This window comes from Cottoperca gobio, chromosome 4 (assembly GCF_900634415.1).
Source record: "Cottoperca gobio chromosome 4, fCotGob3.1, whole genome shotgun sequence".
NCBI lineage: Eukaryota > Metazoa > Chordata > Actinopteri > Perciformes > Bovichtidae > Cottoperca > Cottoperca gobio.
The window spans coordinates 7184180-7201020 of record NC_041358.1 but is presented as its reverse complement, the minus strand read 5'-3'; the positions used below and the strand labels follow the sequence as shown (position 1 = coordinate 7201020).

General features: G+C 41.4%; 1 protein-coding gene across 8 annotated transcripts in view; it reads right to left on the bottom strand.

Annotated features, from left to right (window-relative positions):
* Nucleotides 1-16841, bottom strand: part of pde4dip (phosphodiesterase 4D interacting protein) — a 102198-nt gene that overhangs the window by 37645 nt on the left and 47712 nt on the right. For 6 of the 8 annotated variants that reach the window (XM_029429091.1, XM_029429096.1, XM_029429093.1 and 3 more), the window contains exon 1: nt 1962-4161. In XM_029429091.1, the coding sequence (XP_029284951.1) occupies nt 1962-3245 (1284 nt within the window). In that variant the 5' untranslated portion in view covers nt 3246-4161. Of the gene's footprint in view, nt 1-1961; nt 4162-7507; nt 7544-8340; nt 8456-9626; nt 9791-9937; nt 10062-13204; nt 13234-13676; nt 13754-16841 lie in introns of those variants that run through there. The other 2 variants (XM_029429097.1, XM_029429098.1) reach the window with 2 other exon arrangements.

Genomic DNA, 16841 nt, shown 5'->3' with positions numbered 1-16841 from the left:
GTTTCAACTGGCTCCCAAAACAACACTGTGTCCCCAGAGTTTCCTAATAATCTAACGGTAATAACGAGTTATCAGGAAATGTGGATAATGTTGTGAGACAGCACATTTCAAAAGGACCAATTCACCATGTTAAGTTCAGAGAAATTCCCTTTTAAGAACAGCTCCAATTATATCCAAGTAAATATTTATTACCAAAACAAATGTTTTAGAGGTTAATGTCTGCCTCTATAGTACACGATTTACATTTAAGAGCTGACGGGATAATCTGCAAGCCACAAAGTAGAAAGTGTCAGACTCTGCAATGAGGCTACAAACTGTGTGATGTGGAGCCGTTTAGGACACATTTCTCACAGCGTGACTGCTACACACAACAACCACCAACAACCGCATTACTGGGAATACAACATGATGACACGCAGATTACACGGGCTGACGTGAATTACATTCAATTCATTCTGTTTGATTTGATACAAATGATGCCAGCTGTTGATTTTCTCAGCATTGCGATTCATCGGACATTTGTCGAGCAATCTGGCTTGCCTCAAAATGAATATGTTGAAAAAACTTGAGAACAAAGAAAATAAAATGTTTTGTCCCATCTCGCTCAGTGTGACGTACAATAAACCTCTAATATAGCCGTTACTGCATGGTGTGGAGAGATCTTTAATGATTGTTTTCTACTGCCAAATCTTGAAACAGACCTCTGGTATAAAAGAGAATCAGCAGTTAAAGGACATTTATTTCACCAGTATCTAGTTTGAAATGCTCTGGAGTCTCTCGTCGTGTGTAAATGTCCTCAGTCACTGCAGTGAGAGGTACAGAGCTGTCTCGTCTCGGCCTGTTCGCTCCTGACACACTGAACCACATTTCACACTAAGCATTAACATAACAATAGAAGTTATGATGCTGGATCAGACTGAGCCCTTCACACGGACTGACTGCCGCAGCGCTTGGAGACTGAACCCATGGCAACGGAGTTGTTGCTAGGATACCGACGAGGAAGAGTGCTTATGCTCCCCGAGAGAGTAACCAAGGCAGCGTTCAGCTTCGTCAGCGTTGAAGGAGATGAGTAGAACAGAAAAGCTCGTTCAGTCTGGATGGCGGGCGCATAAACAGAGAATTATTTGTTTTGACCTTCGTAAAAAAGGAGGCCTTTTGTATCAGCTAGACTGAGCCTTCATCAGATTTGTTTTGCTGTACTTTTTCAGTTTTTACAGATTTTCATTGAAAAACAACCTTGGTATTCTTCTAAACCTTTCTTTCCTTCCTGATACAAGTTGTTCGGTTTTAGTCTGATAATTACACTGATATTACCTTTCTGTGAGCAGTGATTTAGAGGAACATGACTACAAAAGGACACATCAGCTGTGTTTTACAGTTACCAGGCCCTCATCTCTCAGTAGAATATGATTCCACTAATACGTGAATAGGTGAGAACATGCAAAAAACAAAAGCCTGTAATTACACTTCTGCCATTGTTGCGTCAAATCATCAAATATCAGAAAGTACAGAATATTTGCACAGGAAATTATAATTTTACAGTTTAAGTTTTACTCCTGTAACTGTTCCATTAAGTTTGGGGGACTTGGAGAAGAGAGATTGAAATAAAAAAAGAACCTGCAGAGGCCGAGAAATCCTGACTTTTGGGTCCTTGAATGCGGCAATCTCCCAAAAACCAAGATTCTACTGTTTCATATAATGCAACTGAATAGCATTTGGGCCACCCATACACCCCGACCTCCTCCCTACGCAGACTATGATCATAAACATATTTGCCAAAAACAAACCCGGGAGACAATACGTTTCCCTCGAAACACAATTGACGGTGCAATTATGTTGTATGAGAAAGTAATTTTTAGGAGACCAGGCTGAAAGGAAAGACAACAAATCTGCAATGACAGGATCGGCTACAGTAAGGTCAGAAGACGTCCAGTAACTAGGTATTGTCGCTACTAAGCTACCTGCTGAAACGGCCCACACTGAACATAATCATCCAACCACTGCTCCTCCATCTCGGCCAGCTCCACCTGTAGCTCCTGCTGGGGACATGGGGTCATGACCTCCGGAACGGGCTGATGGGGGTACAACTCACAGTCTGCTGCCCCTCCACAGGACAACCTCAGTGGGATGGGGAGGGGAAGGGACAAGCCTTTGGTTTTGACAAGAACTGGGAGTCTGCTGCCTCTTTGAGGCTTCACTGGCCGGTAGTCCCAGTCCCTCAGGAGGCTCAGCAACACCTCAAGCCCAGAGAGGGAACTCTCACTTAGGGGTTTATCCCATAAAGTATCCCTTCTCGCTGGAACCTCCTCTGGATCTTTCTCTGGTTCAGTTTCTTCTCTTTCTTTGTGGTTCACAGGAAGGCAACTCACATCCACGGCGGTGTCGAGAGATTCCACAGACGATGACGGGCTGGGACTCGTCCGGTCAAACATGATCTTATCAGTGTCCAACTCAGCTAAGGAGGAATCAAAGGTGACAGCTGTAGCCTCGGACTCTCCGGGGATTCTGGCGGGGTCTTCGCCCCCCGGAGTGGCTGTTGAGTAGCGGGTAGACGGGCCACAAGATGTGCTCCTGCGCCCGCTCTTGCACCCAACCCTGCGAGGCACCTTACACACAGCCTCGTAGTCAGAATCAGCAACACGAAGCACTGCACAACCCCTGCACCGCCTCGGCTTCTGGCCAGAGAGAGAGTCTGCTCCGGGGCACTGGTGGTGGTGGTGGTGGTGAGTGGGGTTGTCTAGGGCAGGGTCCTCCTTATCAGCCCAGGATTCATACACAGAGTAAGTCAGATCATCCTGGATCATATCGGAGTATCTTCCATCCTGCAGAGCTGACAGATCCACCACCGGAGAGTCTTCGGACCCCACGTCAGTCTCAACGACGCCCACAATGGCCCCGGGCGGAACCACGTTCCCCTCCTCTGCGTTGTTCTTCCGGAACAGGCCTCCAATACAGTGCCTCAGCCGGTCTTTCTCTAGCAGCAGCTTGTGAAGGCGTTCCAGAGACAGCGCTTCCACACGGGCGATGACCGTGTCGAAGCGGTACATGCGGTCCAGCATGAAGGCGCACTTGGAGCAGGCGAACTCCCCGCGGCCATCCCGGGTCAGCTCGTGGCCCAGAGCGTGGGACAGCAGCACCTGTAGGTTGAGTTTGGCTGCCGGGTGGAAAATCCATCTGCGTTGGTTGCCGCAGAGCTCGCGGGCGCAGATCCTACACGCTTCCTTCATCTTCACCACGTCCAGCATCACAACAGCATGTAGCAGTGAAAAGACTCCTAATAATATAGCAGCGCTTTAAAGTCAATTCCTTTATTTCTTTTGTTGAATGTAAAAGGTGTCTTTGTATTGAAGGATGAAAGTGTTCAGAGTAATGTGCAAAATCTTTGCCTGGACTTTTGCACAGGTGTGGACTAACAGTTCTTTTTTTCAGGTATGTGAGAAAACAGAAGTCTCATTGATCAAAACCGATTAAAAAAGTTTGGATACATTAAAATCACATGAAAGAGTTCCTTTTCTGTACATGTTTAAGTGTTCATGTGTTCCATCTGCTGATTAAGATCGTGTGACCTTGCAGTGAGAGATTGTCTATGGTCACAAAATCAACTTTCAATCTCAAATTTAAAATTTAAAGTTTTAAAGAGCAATTTCATAATGACCAGAAAAATTGAAATTCAGCATAAAGACTGTTTGGCGCATCCTTCAAGTTTTCCATGATTAAAAATCACAAATCTCGTTGGATCACGCTGACATGACAACGTGACCAGAAGCGTTAATTCAATGAAGATTTCCAGGCAGAACGGATGTGAGATGTGAGCTCTGTCATGGGTTACATTTTCACTTCCTCGGTGGTGCACTGCAGACGGATCGGTCTGCTTGTTATATTCCTGCCTCAATGATTCCAGTGAGAGAAACGATCCCCAGATGATGTCCCAGCTGTATTTCTGTTTGCCTTTTAAATCAGCGACGTCTCTCAAGATGACAGCATCCCCCTGCTGCAGCAGCTGCCTGTTAAAATCCGACACGAACACGGAAAAAACACGATCTTTCCTCGTCGACGGTTTGGATGTTTATTATTTAACCGCAGACAGTGCGGGTGCCCGAGCCGCTTTCTTCTCAGTGGCTTCATCAGCTGAGGATGGAGGCAGAGGCTGTCACACCTCGAGCCGTTTTCATAACGAGACAACGAGGCAACGTTGACAGGAACCAAAGATCGTCTATGTTTACTTGATATCTCACTCCGCAGCTTTAACTAGTCCGGGTCTGCTAAAGTGGACTATGGCTCTAATCCAAAACAATTGTTTAATTAAATATTCCACAGACATAACTCCCTTTTAAAAAAAATAGTATTTGTTTGCATCGATTAACAATTAGGCTGTAATTATTAATTATCTTAAGTACAATTTGTGTAGGTTAAGTATGTCCATGTTTTGCTACTTTCTACTTGTAGGCTACTTCTCTCTGAGAGAAACATTTCACATTTCCTAACTACATTTATTTAAAAGCAATAATACAATTAAGATATTACATATAAAACACACCATCAGTTGATAAAATACTGTGTGGTCCATTGTTACGTATTAAACTGAGCGGAAACAAATAATGCCGAATGCATTATGATTTCCATTATGTTCCATAAGGTCTTCTCCTTCTATTGTATTATGCATTAATGTTGTTTATATTATTTTGTATTTTCAAATATCTATTTTCATTTCGTTTGTTCTACATGGGTTTTAAATAATGAAGATTTTATAGTGTGCGTTACCCATTTTGCAAACAAAATAAAGATTTAAAACATTGAGACGTGTCAGATGATGAATCTCATGTTTGCTATTTGTTTAACTTTTTTATTTTTTTCAGTTTTTCTGTCCCCTACATTGGTGTAGGAGCGAGACCTCGTGCTTCAGCCTGGACTGAACCATTTTACTGGAAACCGGAGGGTTGCTGAGCCCGTGCAGTCTCTTTTTAATAAACATTTAGGATTCCTTCAGGTGAAACATTAAATCACTTAATTTTCCCTTTCCTTAATTAATTATGCTTAAATTAAATTAATTATTTCCCTTTTAGTAAAGGCCAAATCAAATATATTTTCAACAGCATTAAACAGCATTTTGAGTACTTATCATCGTGATACAAAATATAGCTACGCCTGTTTCACTGCTGTGTTTCCATTACTGATGTCAACCAACACAAATATATAAAATGGCACTAGTTTAGTTTATTTAGTTATTGTCCAGGTTTATGATGCCAAACTCTCTAAGTTGATTTGATACATGTTTAAGATGATGAAATGTTTCAGATCAGGTGTGAAAATCATAAATTGTGTTGTTTTTTTAAAGATATTATGCAAAAAATAGTGTTCGTTGGACATTTAATTTGCCTGAAATGACCTGACTGATACCTTTCATCTTCCTCACTGTATTCTTTTTATTACATTTCCCCCCCTTATATATATTTAATTTAGTTAATTTCTTATTTGATTTGTATTTCTGTTGTGGGGTTTGATCTGACTGTTTACCATTTTGTGTTGCTTTTAAAGTGTTGTCAACTGTGGCAGCTAATTACACTGTTTCTGAAAACAAATACATGATATGCTTAGGCTGTCGCCACTGGACAGTTACTTTTATTAATTACTTGTATGTGAGTATTTAATGCTAATCTTATAATGATGTTTAGTACCTTGTGAACCATTGCACAGCATCAGTAAATAAAGAAATATTGAGCGATACTTATTGGTCCCTCCTGCTCATTGTGCTGTTAATTCTGTCTGCTTGGTTAAAACCACTGCATTCAATCTCCCAAAGTTGAGATCAAAAGGAGCTTCAGCCGGCAATAACAGATCTAAACATTGTGTTTCAACTTGTGTATTTCAAAATACTACATTTTGCATTTCCATAAAGCTTTTTCATGTCAGTATAACTCTGTGTGCTGGCTGTGAACAAAACAAAAACAAAAACAGGCCTGAGTGTTTATCATCAGGTTCATTAAATTCTCTGAATTGCCAGCATGGAATGAGTTCATGCATTTCCCAGGGGCACCCATTGCTCGTCTGGCCTTCACATGCATGTCACAGAATGAGAGGGAGGGAGGGAGGGGAGCTGGAACTCGTGTCAGTGGATCACATGGCGCTTTAATGTAGCAGCAAGACTCTGATTTTAAAAAGACTTTCAGAATCTTTTTCTCACAGACTCACAGATACACAAGTCTTCATCCATCTTTCATTATCGTACCAGGGTGGATGTGTGTGTGTGTGTGTGTGTGTGTGTGTGTGTGTGTGTGTGTGTGTGTGTGTGTGTGTGTGTGTGTGTGTGTGTGTGTGTGTGTGGACCACCGCAGGACTCACTGACTCTCTTCTGGCCCTGACTACATTTGTCACCCTGCAAGGCTTCTGGAGACACGACACCAAAACACTGATCGGCTGGAATGAGGCACGCAATCAAAAATCAATTAATCCTAATCAGAGACGAGTTCCAAACACCGCTGACAGACTGCACTCCGCTGTTTATTTTTCTCAGAGTGGCAGAAATACCAAAGTGTGACAGCGGAGAATTAACATCCACGCGGACAGAAGAGGTGTCTCTGCTGATTTTCCTCTCTCAAACGTCGACTTGTTGCCCTGCCAAGTAAACAAGTGATTCCTTCTGTGCACTCTGCAGCCGCCTCGTGAAACGAGTCTCTGTGTGGAGCAGCCAGCAGACAGTGAACTGATTATAATTATAACTGGCGTCAGAGAGAGAAGTGAGGCTAAATTAGCAGGACTGTTACTGTACATGAGAGCTGACTCTGCAGTGACCCGGGTTCTCTGATCGCTGCTGATGTGAGCGGCCTGAGAGTCTCTGCATGATATTACAGAGAGCACCAAGCAGCGGGATGTGAGGGCAGACAGGACGTTTGTGATAACTGAAATAAAAAGTAATTTTGGATAAAAAGTAATAATAAAGTTATATCAACTGATACGATTAGGGCCATTAGCTGCATGGTCACTATATCATTACCTGATTCTGAGGCCCCTTTCACTGTCATTTCTTTCTATTCAGTTTCAAATGTTGTATATTATAAAATAGTGAATTACCAAACAGGAAGTCTGGGGCAAGGTGAAACTTTAGTTTAGATGTATTATATTAAGAAGTACCAGAATGGATTAAATATTTAAAAGATAAAGTCTTGCATCTGATATTTTACATTTCTTCAAGAAATATGGAGGAAAAGTCCACCAAAACTTGAAATGAAAGCACTGTGGAGGCTGAAGTAATCCATGCAGTGTAGTGTAGGCACCACTAGGTGGAGCTTTATCTCTGTGATTTGAAAAGAGGAACAAGTGGGAAAACTGAGTCATGAAGCTTTCGTCTTAAATGCAAATTTAGGTGCAATTCAGCACCAGTGAAATGACATGTGTTGTTACGAGAGAGGAGTCAGTTACCAAGATGCACAGTAACAAGGTGAGTGTGTGCCGCACATATAAACAACACACCTCACTCATACACAGTGTGAGTGAATGTTTTTCTTCCTACCTGCATCTGTGCGTGGACTCGGCTCTCACCATGATTCTGTGGGGAAAGAAGGGAACTTAAGTTACACCGAAGCACAAAGTAAAATCTGCTTTTATAATTACTGTACGTCTCTTGCAGGACTGACGAAATGTATTCGCTATCACCTCCCACCCCCTTTTCTTCCAGATCAAATCCCACCCTGGCTTATTATCTATTTATGTGTCGTGAGGCAGGACCTCAAATATATCAAATAACAAGTACAGTACTTATGAAAAGCAAAAATAAGTTATCTACAGTGGAGTTTGTGGTACTTTTGAGATGAGTACGGGTGTTGGTCATTATATCCACTGCAATGACAACATAGCCGTACAGGGACTGTCCATGTAATGTTATGATATCTCAGTCTGTCAGTCTGTCTGGGGTTGGAGCCAACACACAAAGATAGAGGGGAGAAGAGGAAGGATGAGGGGAACCGGATGAGGATTTTCAGACTTCATTCCTAAGTGCAATGCTCAGACGTTTATTATTCTCACTCACTGTGTTTATCTCTTGATTACATTTATTGTTACGTCTTCATAATATGGCAATTTTAAAACTACAAAACTTATTTCATGATAACCAATGCTATTCATTTATCAAATGCTGAATATGCAAAATGCATTTTATTTGCATTGAACTTCAATGTTTTTGTGGCTGCGTCCATTTATTTAGTATCAGGTGCAATATTGTTTTTTCAAGTTATCCAAAAGGATTAAGATTATATATATTTTTTAAAGTTGCCATGTAATTTGTATTCAGTCATTGTCTACATTTCAAAGTCATCTGACCCAACTTTGTGGACGAGGCAAAAATACCTCAGCTCCTCCTTCTTTGGTCTTGACAGGAGAGGAAAGTTTGTGAACTTTGACATCGAGCTCCTCGAGCTGGAGACCCAGAGAACATTTCTGCTGTGTCAGCTCTTCAATCAGCCTGAGAGAGAGACAGCAAGACAGAGAGAGAGAGAGAGAGAGACAGAGAAAGAGAGAGACAGAGACAGAGACAGAGAAAGAGAGAGAGAGAGAGAGAGAGAGAGAGAGAGAGAGAGAGAGAGAGAGAGAGAGAGAGACAGAGACAGAGAGAGAGACAGAGAAAGAGAGAGAGAGAGACAGAGACAGAGAGAGAGAGAGAGAGAGAGACAACAGAGAGAGAGAGAGAGAGAGAGAAGAGATAGACAATAATAGAGAAGCAAGACTATAGATAATAACTAAGTAGATCTAATAGATCTAGCTCTACTTCTCTCCCCCTATATCTCTATCTCTCTACTCTCTCTCTCTACTCCCTCTCCTCCCTCTCTGCTTCTCTCTCTCTCTCCCTCTCTCGTCTCTATCTCTCTCTTCTCTCTATCCCCTCTCTACAGAGAGAGAGACTCAGGTTAAAATGGTTAGAGCTGCATTGAGGTTCACATTTCTAACCCCGGGGGTCACTTACAGTTTGTAGGTCAGAGCTCTGGCTCTTTGTTCCAGGCATGAGACTGTTTTTGTCAAGGTCAGTCAATACCAGCGTCAGCAGCCGTATCAGTGTCGACAGGGCTGTGAATAGCACCGATATCAACAGTGACCAGCAGACGCCTCCCAGAACCAAAGAAAGCAACTCTAAAGTTCAATTAATCTCTTATTTAAAACATTAAGTACAACGTCAAAGGCTCGACAGACTCCTTCTATAAGAGGAGGCAACCATTTGTGACAGATGAACACAAATAGTCTCTAACCCCACCAGATTAGGATTTATAAGATTTATATTGCCGGACTTTTGAAATGTATCTTTTGTAATGGTCAGTTGGCTCTTTTGTTTATTTATTTGAAATATAATCTTTCCTTTAATTTTTAATTTTATTTATTTATTATTATTTTTATATATATTTATTTTGTGATTGTGTTTTCTTGTTTAACATTCTTAAAAAAATATTGGTGTCGTGTACCTTTCCACTATGGATTGTACACACGCCAATAAAGCAAGAAAATAAAACTGAAATCTGTTTTCTTTGTTAAATGAATCCATAAACTGTGTCGTCTATAAATTGTGTCCATAAAGTCAAGAAATATTACAGAAAAAACTGGGACTAACTACTACGTGAATGTTTTTAACGTGAAGTTAAAGTCACCTGTCTTTGTCGGTCAGGGCCTGTTGGCTGAACAGCCCCCCCGAGCCTCCACTCTCCTCCTCCATCCTCTCCACCATCTCTCTCTCCAGAGCCAGGCAGCGCTGAGCCTCAGAGTCCGCCAGCGAGGCCATCCGCTCAGCATCGCCTCGCGCCAGCTCGGCCTCCTGAACGCAACACAGACGGGAGGAAAATCAAATGAATGCAAATCTTTGTCTGTCAGTGATCTCTGATAATTCCCCTTTATTACACATTGAGTCTTATTATCAGTTAGCTCATGAATCCTGTGAGTGAATGTGTGTTTGTGTCTGTACCTCTTGTAGCAGCTGAACTTTGCTTTCGAGGTTTTCGTGCATGTGGATGATTTCCTGCTGCCGCTCTGCCAGGCGACGCTGCAGCTCTGCTTCATTCTGATTGGACAGGCTCTCTGCCATTGACCTATGGGGTTGTAGTTCCAAAACATATTCTATAAGGTAAGCTGCAATATTAAACTTTAAGGACAAAACCTCTTGTCTTAAAACATTGGAATGTTTTGATGATAGAATTTCTCTTTTGATATATTGATAAGACGTCTTTAAATAAATGTTTGTTGAAGAGACCCTGAAGTCACTAAATAATAAATGGATGCAATAAAACCAGCCGACTTCAGAAGCAGATGGGTTTATTTCATTGGCTTCTTCTTCCTCGTAGACAACAAACACAAATGATTTATTCATGTCTGGTCACTTAGATCAGTCATTACTAACAGGAGTGGAAAAGACTCACAAGCTCATAAAGTCCTGCACTGGATGTGTTCAGTCTCTGCACTCCACACAAGCTGGTCAGCTATATATGAGCGTATATAAGCGTAAGAAGCAATATGAGTTTTATAGGATGTTATTCTTCTGGTGCTGCTGTCACAGTAGAACATGTGCTTTAAATATTACAAATCTGTAACACAAGTTTGGCAACTTGCATCAATGTTGAGCTTGTTTTATTTAGTGTTTTGCTGATAATATAAATCCTCTTTCTCTTGATTGTAAACCCAAATAAGCAGAAAGAGAAAAGAAGTTAGAGACTTATGGATGTATGTATTTGTTCTGATTCACCCCTTTGAAATAAAATGTGATGACATTTCTTGATTTGCAATTTAAAAGAATTGAATATATATATATATATATATATATATATATATATATATATATATATATATATATATATATGCTCAAATTTGATTGGGCAAATTCCCATCGAAACATTAAAGTTGAAAAATGTCAAATAGCAACATCTGGGCCAAAATGCTGTTTTATTAGGCAAAATCGCTCAGTGTGGAAAAGTGGTTGTGACTGCACAATATGTTTACGTCAAATCGCCAGATCCACAACCAATGGAAACCAATTCAAGATCATATGTAAAGCTCTCAATTATTCTTGATTAATTGAACAAATAACAGAAAATAGTATTTACCAAGGATGTAATAAACCAAATGTGTTGTAAAATAGATTGGATTTGTACAATGAATGGTGAAAGGAGTAAAAAGGGTTTTCCAGGGTTTTCCTAAATAAAACTGTAAACCACACAAACATTCTGACACATCTCATTTCATGAAAGTTGTGAAACACCTCTGCTCTTTTCGCCTGCAATTATTCTTTAATTTCAGACATATACATTTATTATGATGCTAGTGGAGGTGGTCTGCATTTCAGGCGAGTGGGCCACCTCTGCAGTGGGAAACATGCTTTATGAAGTACCACATGGAGAGGCTGTTGGATCTGGAAAACTAAGCACTTGTTTCCATGCGCATTGCCTAACTTACCACAAAATGAAATGGAAATTTGAGGACATCCTGCTTACAAACAGAGAGATGGAGCAGAAAACAGACCCTCCTCAGTGGAGGTAAATAACAAAAAGACTTGAACAGAGTGACGTTTGTCTCCAGGGGAAAGGAAACATGGACTCCAGAGGGAAATGTCTCTGAACCCCTCTGAGGGCCGGTCTGTCACTGCTCCACCACTCAGCAAACTTCAACAGCCAGAAGGTCACACTCAGCTTTTCCTCCTCACATCTATCAGCCAGGGCTCTGTTAATAGCTCTAATGATAAACTGTGGCCAGAGAGTTTATTTATCAAACAGCAGGGCACGGAGAGCCTCAGCACTGACCCCTCTCTAAACTCCACTCTAACGTTCATTCTCCTCAAATGCTGGAATTTCTGCTCCTTTTCATTATTTTGACAAAGTGCTAAATTGACTGATTGAACTAATTACTGCCGATACTGCACGGTCACACCGTGTAACTGAGCCAATGGTGTTTTGCTTACGTCCATCTAGGAAAATGATCAAGTATTACACGATAAAAACACCATGTCTCTGGCTTTCTACAATCTGTGACGTTAACAGCTCTTCTTTTCCTTTTACCTTACGTGCATAATTCCATCTGTGTGCACTCAAAGCACAAGAGTATTTTGTAAGAACAAAGTTTGAACCCAATGGCACAACATCTCCAGGTTATTACTTCAAGGTTTCAATAAAAAAGATGTGCTGCATAGATAGATCCCTGTTCGTAACCAAGTAGCTTATTTAACTAAACCCTACCTAAAGGATCAGTTCACCACATTTACAAAAACATTTAGTGACTTCCCTCTGGTGATGTTTTTATGTATCCAGGTTTTGAGATATATATATATTTTTTAAGATTTCTTGGTCAGTGGCCCTACGCATTACAAACTATGACGCTCCACGTAGCATCATGTGCAGCGCTGCCTCTAGTGGCCATAGGCATTATGAAGGGAGTAAAGGAGGAAGTCAGGTGAAGTCTAAATAGCGACAAAGTCTGCATGAGGAGGACGGGGTGGATGGATGGGTCAAACGAACACAGGACTGTCCCGTGTGGAGCGCACAAGAGACGAATCGCAATGACCAAAATGCAACCTCGGAACCCATCAGCTAGCATCTAACAACAATTTAGCTTTTTATTAACTTAAGTTGCTAAATGGACTGTAAACAATGAGCAGCGCACGGTAGAGAACGTCTTGACACCGGATACCCCCTGGCTACACCGGAACCCCCCTAAATATAGCGCCATGCCCCCAGAGGCTTATCACATCAGATCCATAGCCGATGATCCGAGATTGTCACGTACATTATGTACAGAACTGTTATGTACATAACATACTTAACTTCCGTACGTAACTTACTGTACATTGCGTAACAAACATACGTATTTGAACTCAAACCAAGTAATAACATAATGTACGTAACTTTAACCATGTGTCGGAGTTTATCAGACTACCCTGCAGCTTGAGAAATGATGCTAAAGAGGTACCCAGTGCGTAAAAACGTGACGCCAAGGGGTTCCAACCAAGCTGTCGTATTCGACTCTTTATCATCATACTGTTGATGCCGTGTGAGTCTGCAGAGGAGAGGCGTTGAAGGAACTGACAGACAGCTGCTCCACAGACAGGTGCTGGAGCTCAACTAGTTCCCGACTCAGCAGCACAACAAACCACAAAACAACTCTGCCCTTTACTCTCCCTACTCCCATACACCGTCCCCCTTCAAAACAAACCCACAGTGGGTCCCTCACCCCCTCTTCACCTCCTCACCCTCATCGCCTCTCCGTCCTCCGTCCCAGAACACAGACCCACTTCATCCTCTTCAAAAGCATTTCAGTGCTGAGTCCATACATGACATTCCATAGAGCTTAGTGGGTGTTGTGATAGCTCGGTGAGTCTACAGGCCAGCGGGCTCGCGTGTGATGAGAGGCTGCCGGGTCCGGAGGGCGCCCGGGCTCTGATGTACTGATGGACTCATGGGAAATAATCAAACTAGCAATGAACATTTTGTAGTTTTCTGTCAGGTTTACCTTAAGGCGTTTCAAATCAGTGTGCAGCAGAAGCAGACTTAGACTGTCCCAGAGATGTAATGTACTACGGGTGAGTGGTTTGTTGGATACATTTGAACGTTCAAGGCCTGAGGATTCACAAACTAACAATAGTCTAATAGTCATGGTCACTGAGGGCATGAAGACACGTGCAACATGAAAGTTATCGATGCAGAAAGAAGTCAAATACTCACAGAGCTTTGTCCAGAAACTGTTGTTTCTCCTCCAGTTCCTTTTTCAGACTCTCCACTTCAACCTTTAACTCGATGTTCTGGAAAAGAGATTAATCAAACAATCTTAAATGATTATTCATTCATTGTCTCAGCGGGATATTAAGGATTACAGATGGAGTAAAAGCAACATATTCATTGATAATATAGAAATAATATTAGGGTTTGGTGATCACATATTATGTTATATTGGACCTAAAACCTTGACAGTGTGAGAATATGTCAGGGATGACTTGTTGTGCTTTCAGGAGACATTTATAGCTGTAGCTCGCAAAGCCATACAAAGGTAAATGCTGTCAATATTTATACTTATATATGTATATATACGGTATATATACGCTTCTTGAGAAATGATTAATAGTCAGTCAGCTGTCTATTTAGGAAAATGTATCACAAATGCAGTTTTGTCTTCATGTCTATAGAAAACAGCGATACATCATTTTAATAGTATAATCAGGTTATAGCTGGTCTAATATCACAATATTGATACATTGATTCTTAACGTACCAACTTAAAATACTGATATTTGCATTTATTTATCAAAACAACTGTTAATTATTATATAGTGTTATGTCATATTGTCAAGCTTTTAGTCACACTGGCTACAAACACACTTTAAAAATCAATGACGATTTAACAACTGCCTGGTATCAGAAACTAAATGCAGCACCTCCTTAAAACCTTAAAATCTACTTTTGGACACATTTGATCTCAAACCTCCTGACCTGTACTTGTAAATGTTTTACATAACTGTATTTGTTTTGACATTTTGATCGCTTTAATTAATCTATCGACTTGATGTCATTGTAGATGAGGGTCGCCCCTCAATCATCTCTCGAGTATAAACAAAGGTTGAATGAATGAATAAATGAGCAGAATAACACACTCCAAGGTGTTACAGTATATACACAGTATATTCTTTCCCATATGGAGTTCTGTTCAGAGCTACAGCAGAGAGACACGAAATGAGCTTCCCAAGTTACACGTGCTGACCTGCATTTCAGGGAGCTCTGTCCGACTACAAATAGCCGGTAGGGATACGAGCACCTGCTGTATCCGTCTCCGCTGCCGTCGCCCCAGTGTAATATCCACTACTCTCCCTCCCCCCTGCACCCAGCAACACCACCACTTTTAACTCTTGGCTCTGAACGCAGCAACAAACTGGACTGAACTGGCCGTCAGTTCGCTCACGTGCAGGTATCTGCCTGCAGTGGAGATTTTTATTTCTGTACATCAATCTGGAGTTAAGTGCTCCTGCAGTGAACTTCATGTCCGTGTGCAGCAGGTCAGATTACTGGCACACTGACACACAACACAAGTGTTGTTGCTTTTCCTTCACATGCAAGGGGCACACATGAAACTAAACTAATAGAGTGAATGCACAGTGTGCACGCATGCACAGTGTCAGCTCGTCAGCAGGCCTGAGGGCTCCAGGCTAACATAATGTGGGTCATTGGGTCTATAGTGGCCGACAGAAATCAGGTCAGACAGTTACCGAAGGCTGCAGTTAAAACAACTATTCTCTCAGCAGACATGTGGGGCTCTTTAGATACACTGTACTGCCTGGTTGTGCCTTCATCTGTCCAAAAACAACAAATCCAATCTACCAATTTTCACTGAGAAAACCCACATTTTTCATAAAGAGTAGATGAGTTTGAACTGTTTTGAATCGTCAAGCATTACAAAGTCGTCATGTTTCTTGCAACAAGAAAATACTGTTGAGCATTTGTTTACAATAAACATGCTCCTCTGGGTCAAGGGCAGCTCAGAATGAGATCATACTGGCAACACATCACAAGTGTGCATATAGAACAGCTTTCACACATCTGAAAGGTTCTTTGATAAAGCCCATAAAAAAGCGTAGTCAGATTTTGACCCAGTTAGCTGTAAAATGAGAAGAGATGTTCCAATAAACAGATTCTTATTACACAAATTGTGAACAGGTGCTGCACTGATAGCCTGCGATGGCATAACGTTGAACTATTTGCAATTGTTAGTGTTTTCAGGCTGTTTATTTCTGGCATTCTCATTTTAAAAGAGCATTAATTCTCACAAGTTGATAAATAAAAATACTCCTGAGCTCAGTGGATGAAAAACTTTTTTGATTCATTCGAGTGCCCCATCGTGACTGAGAGGCCTTAAAGCTGGGGTTGGTAGTTTATTTTTGGCGTCATTGGTGGAAAATTCTACAATAACCTTTCAGCATATTTGAATACTTTGAATTTCTTTTTTACAATACAGATACCTCCTCTCTGCCCTCTTTGCCCTAAGCCTCTCCCACTAGAAGATCACAGGCATATGCAGGCGCCTCATACAATAACAATTCCAGAGTACTAGTCTTTCATTATAAACATCATGCTGATCATGATTGGGATCACAATGTCGTTATATAGCAGCAATTCTATGACAATTACCGTCCTGTATTATTTGCAAACTTGTGGGCGCTTTGAGATGACTGTAATTCAAGTTTCAGAGGTGGACAGAAAATGTTGCTAATAGTTTAGCCTTCTGATAACTGTAGCCGTCAGGGCTGCGGCTAAGCCTTTGGTTACATTAGCAGAAGGCTGAACTCCGGCTCTCTTTTTAATAAGTCCGTCCTACTTTTTTTGGTTGCTTTGCAGCGTAAGCATTTGTTGGAATATAACCTTCTCTTGCAGGATATTCCGCCATTGAATCAAGCTTTCACCAAGGGACGTTAACAGCCAATAGGAACGCCGTCTCTCTGAATTGATCTGTGATTGGCCAAAGTCCCAGGCTAGTGTTCTAAAGCCTGAAAACAGAGCCAGGAGGAAGTACAGGAGTCTAGTTTCTGACTCAGACCACTTGAATTTAAATATGCTGAAAGGGTAATATATAATTTTTGCCCAATGATGCCAAACATAAACTGCCTACCGTAGCTTTAAGTAACCTGTTGGTTTCACTCTAAAAGCACTGAGACAAACTGTCGTCTCTCTGAATCAGCCTCACAGGCTTATGACTGACAGTGTGTATAAAGTGTTGCAGAGCAGCCTGAGACCTGCTGCCAGTACTAATAACTGTCAAACACAAACCTGCAGCTCTGGAAACAACAAGGCTGCAGAGATGATGGCTACAGGAAAGAGTGGAAAGAGGTTTTTGATACTTTCATGC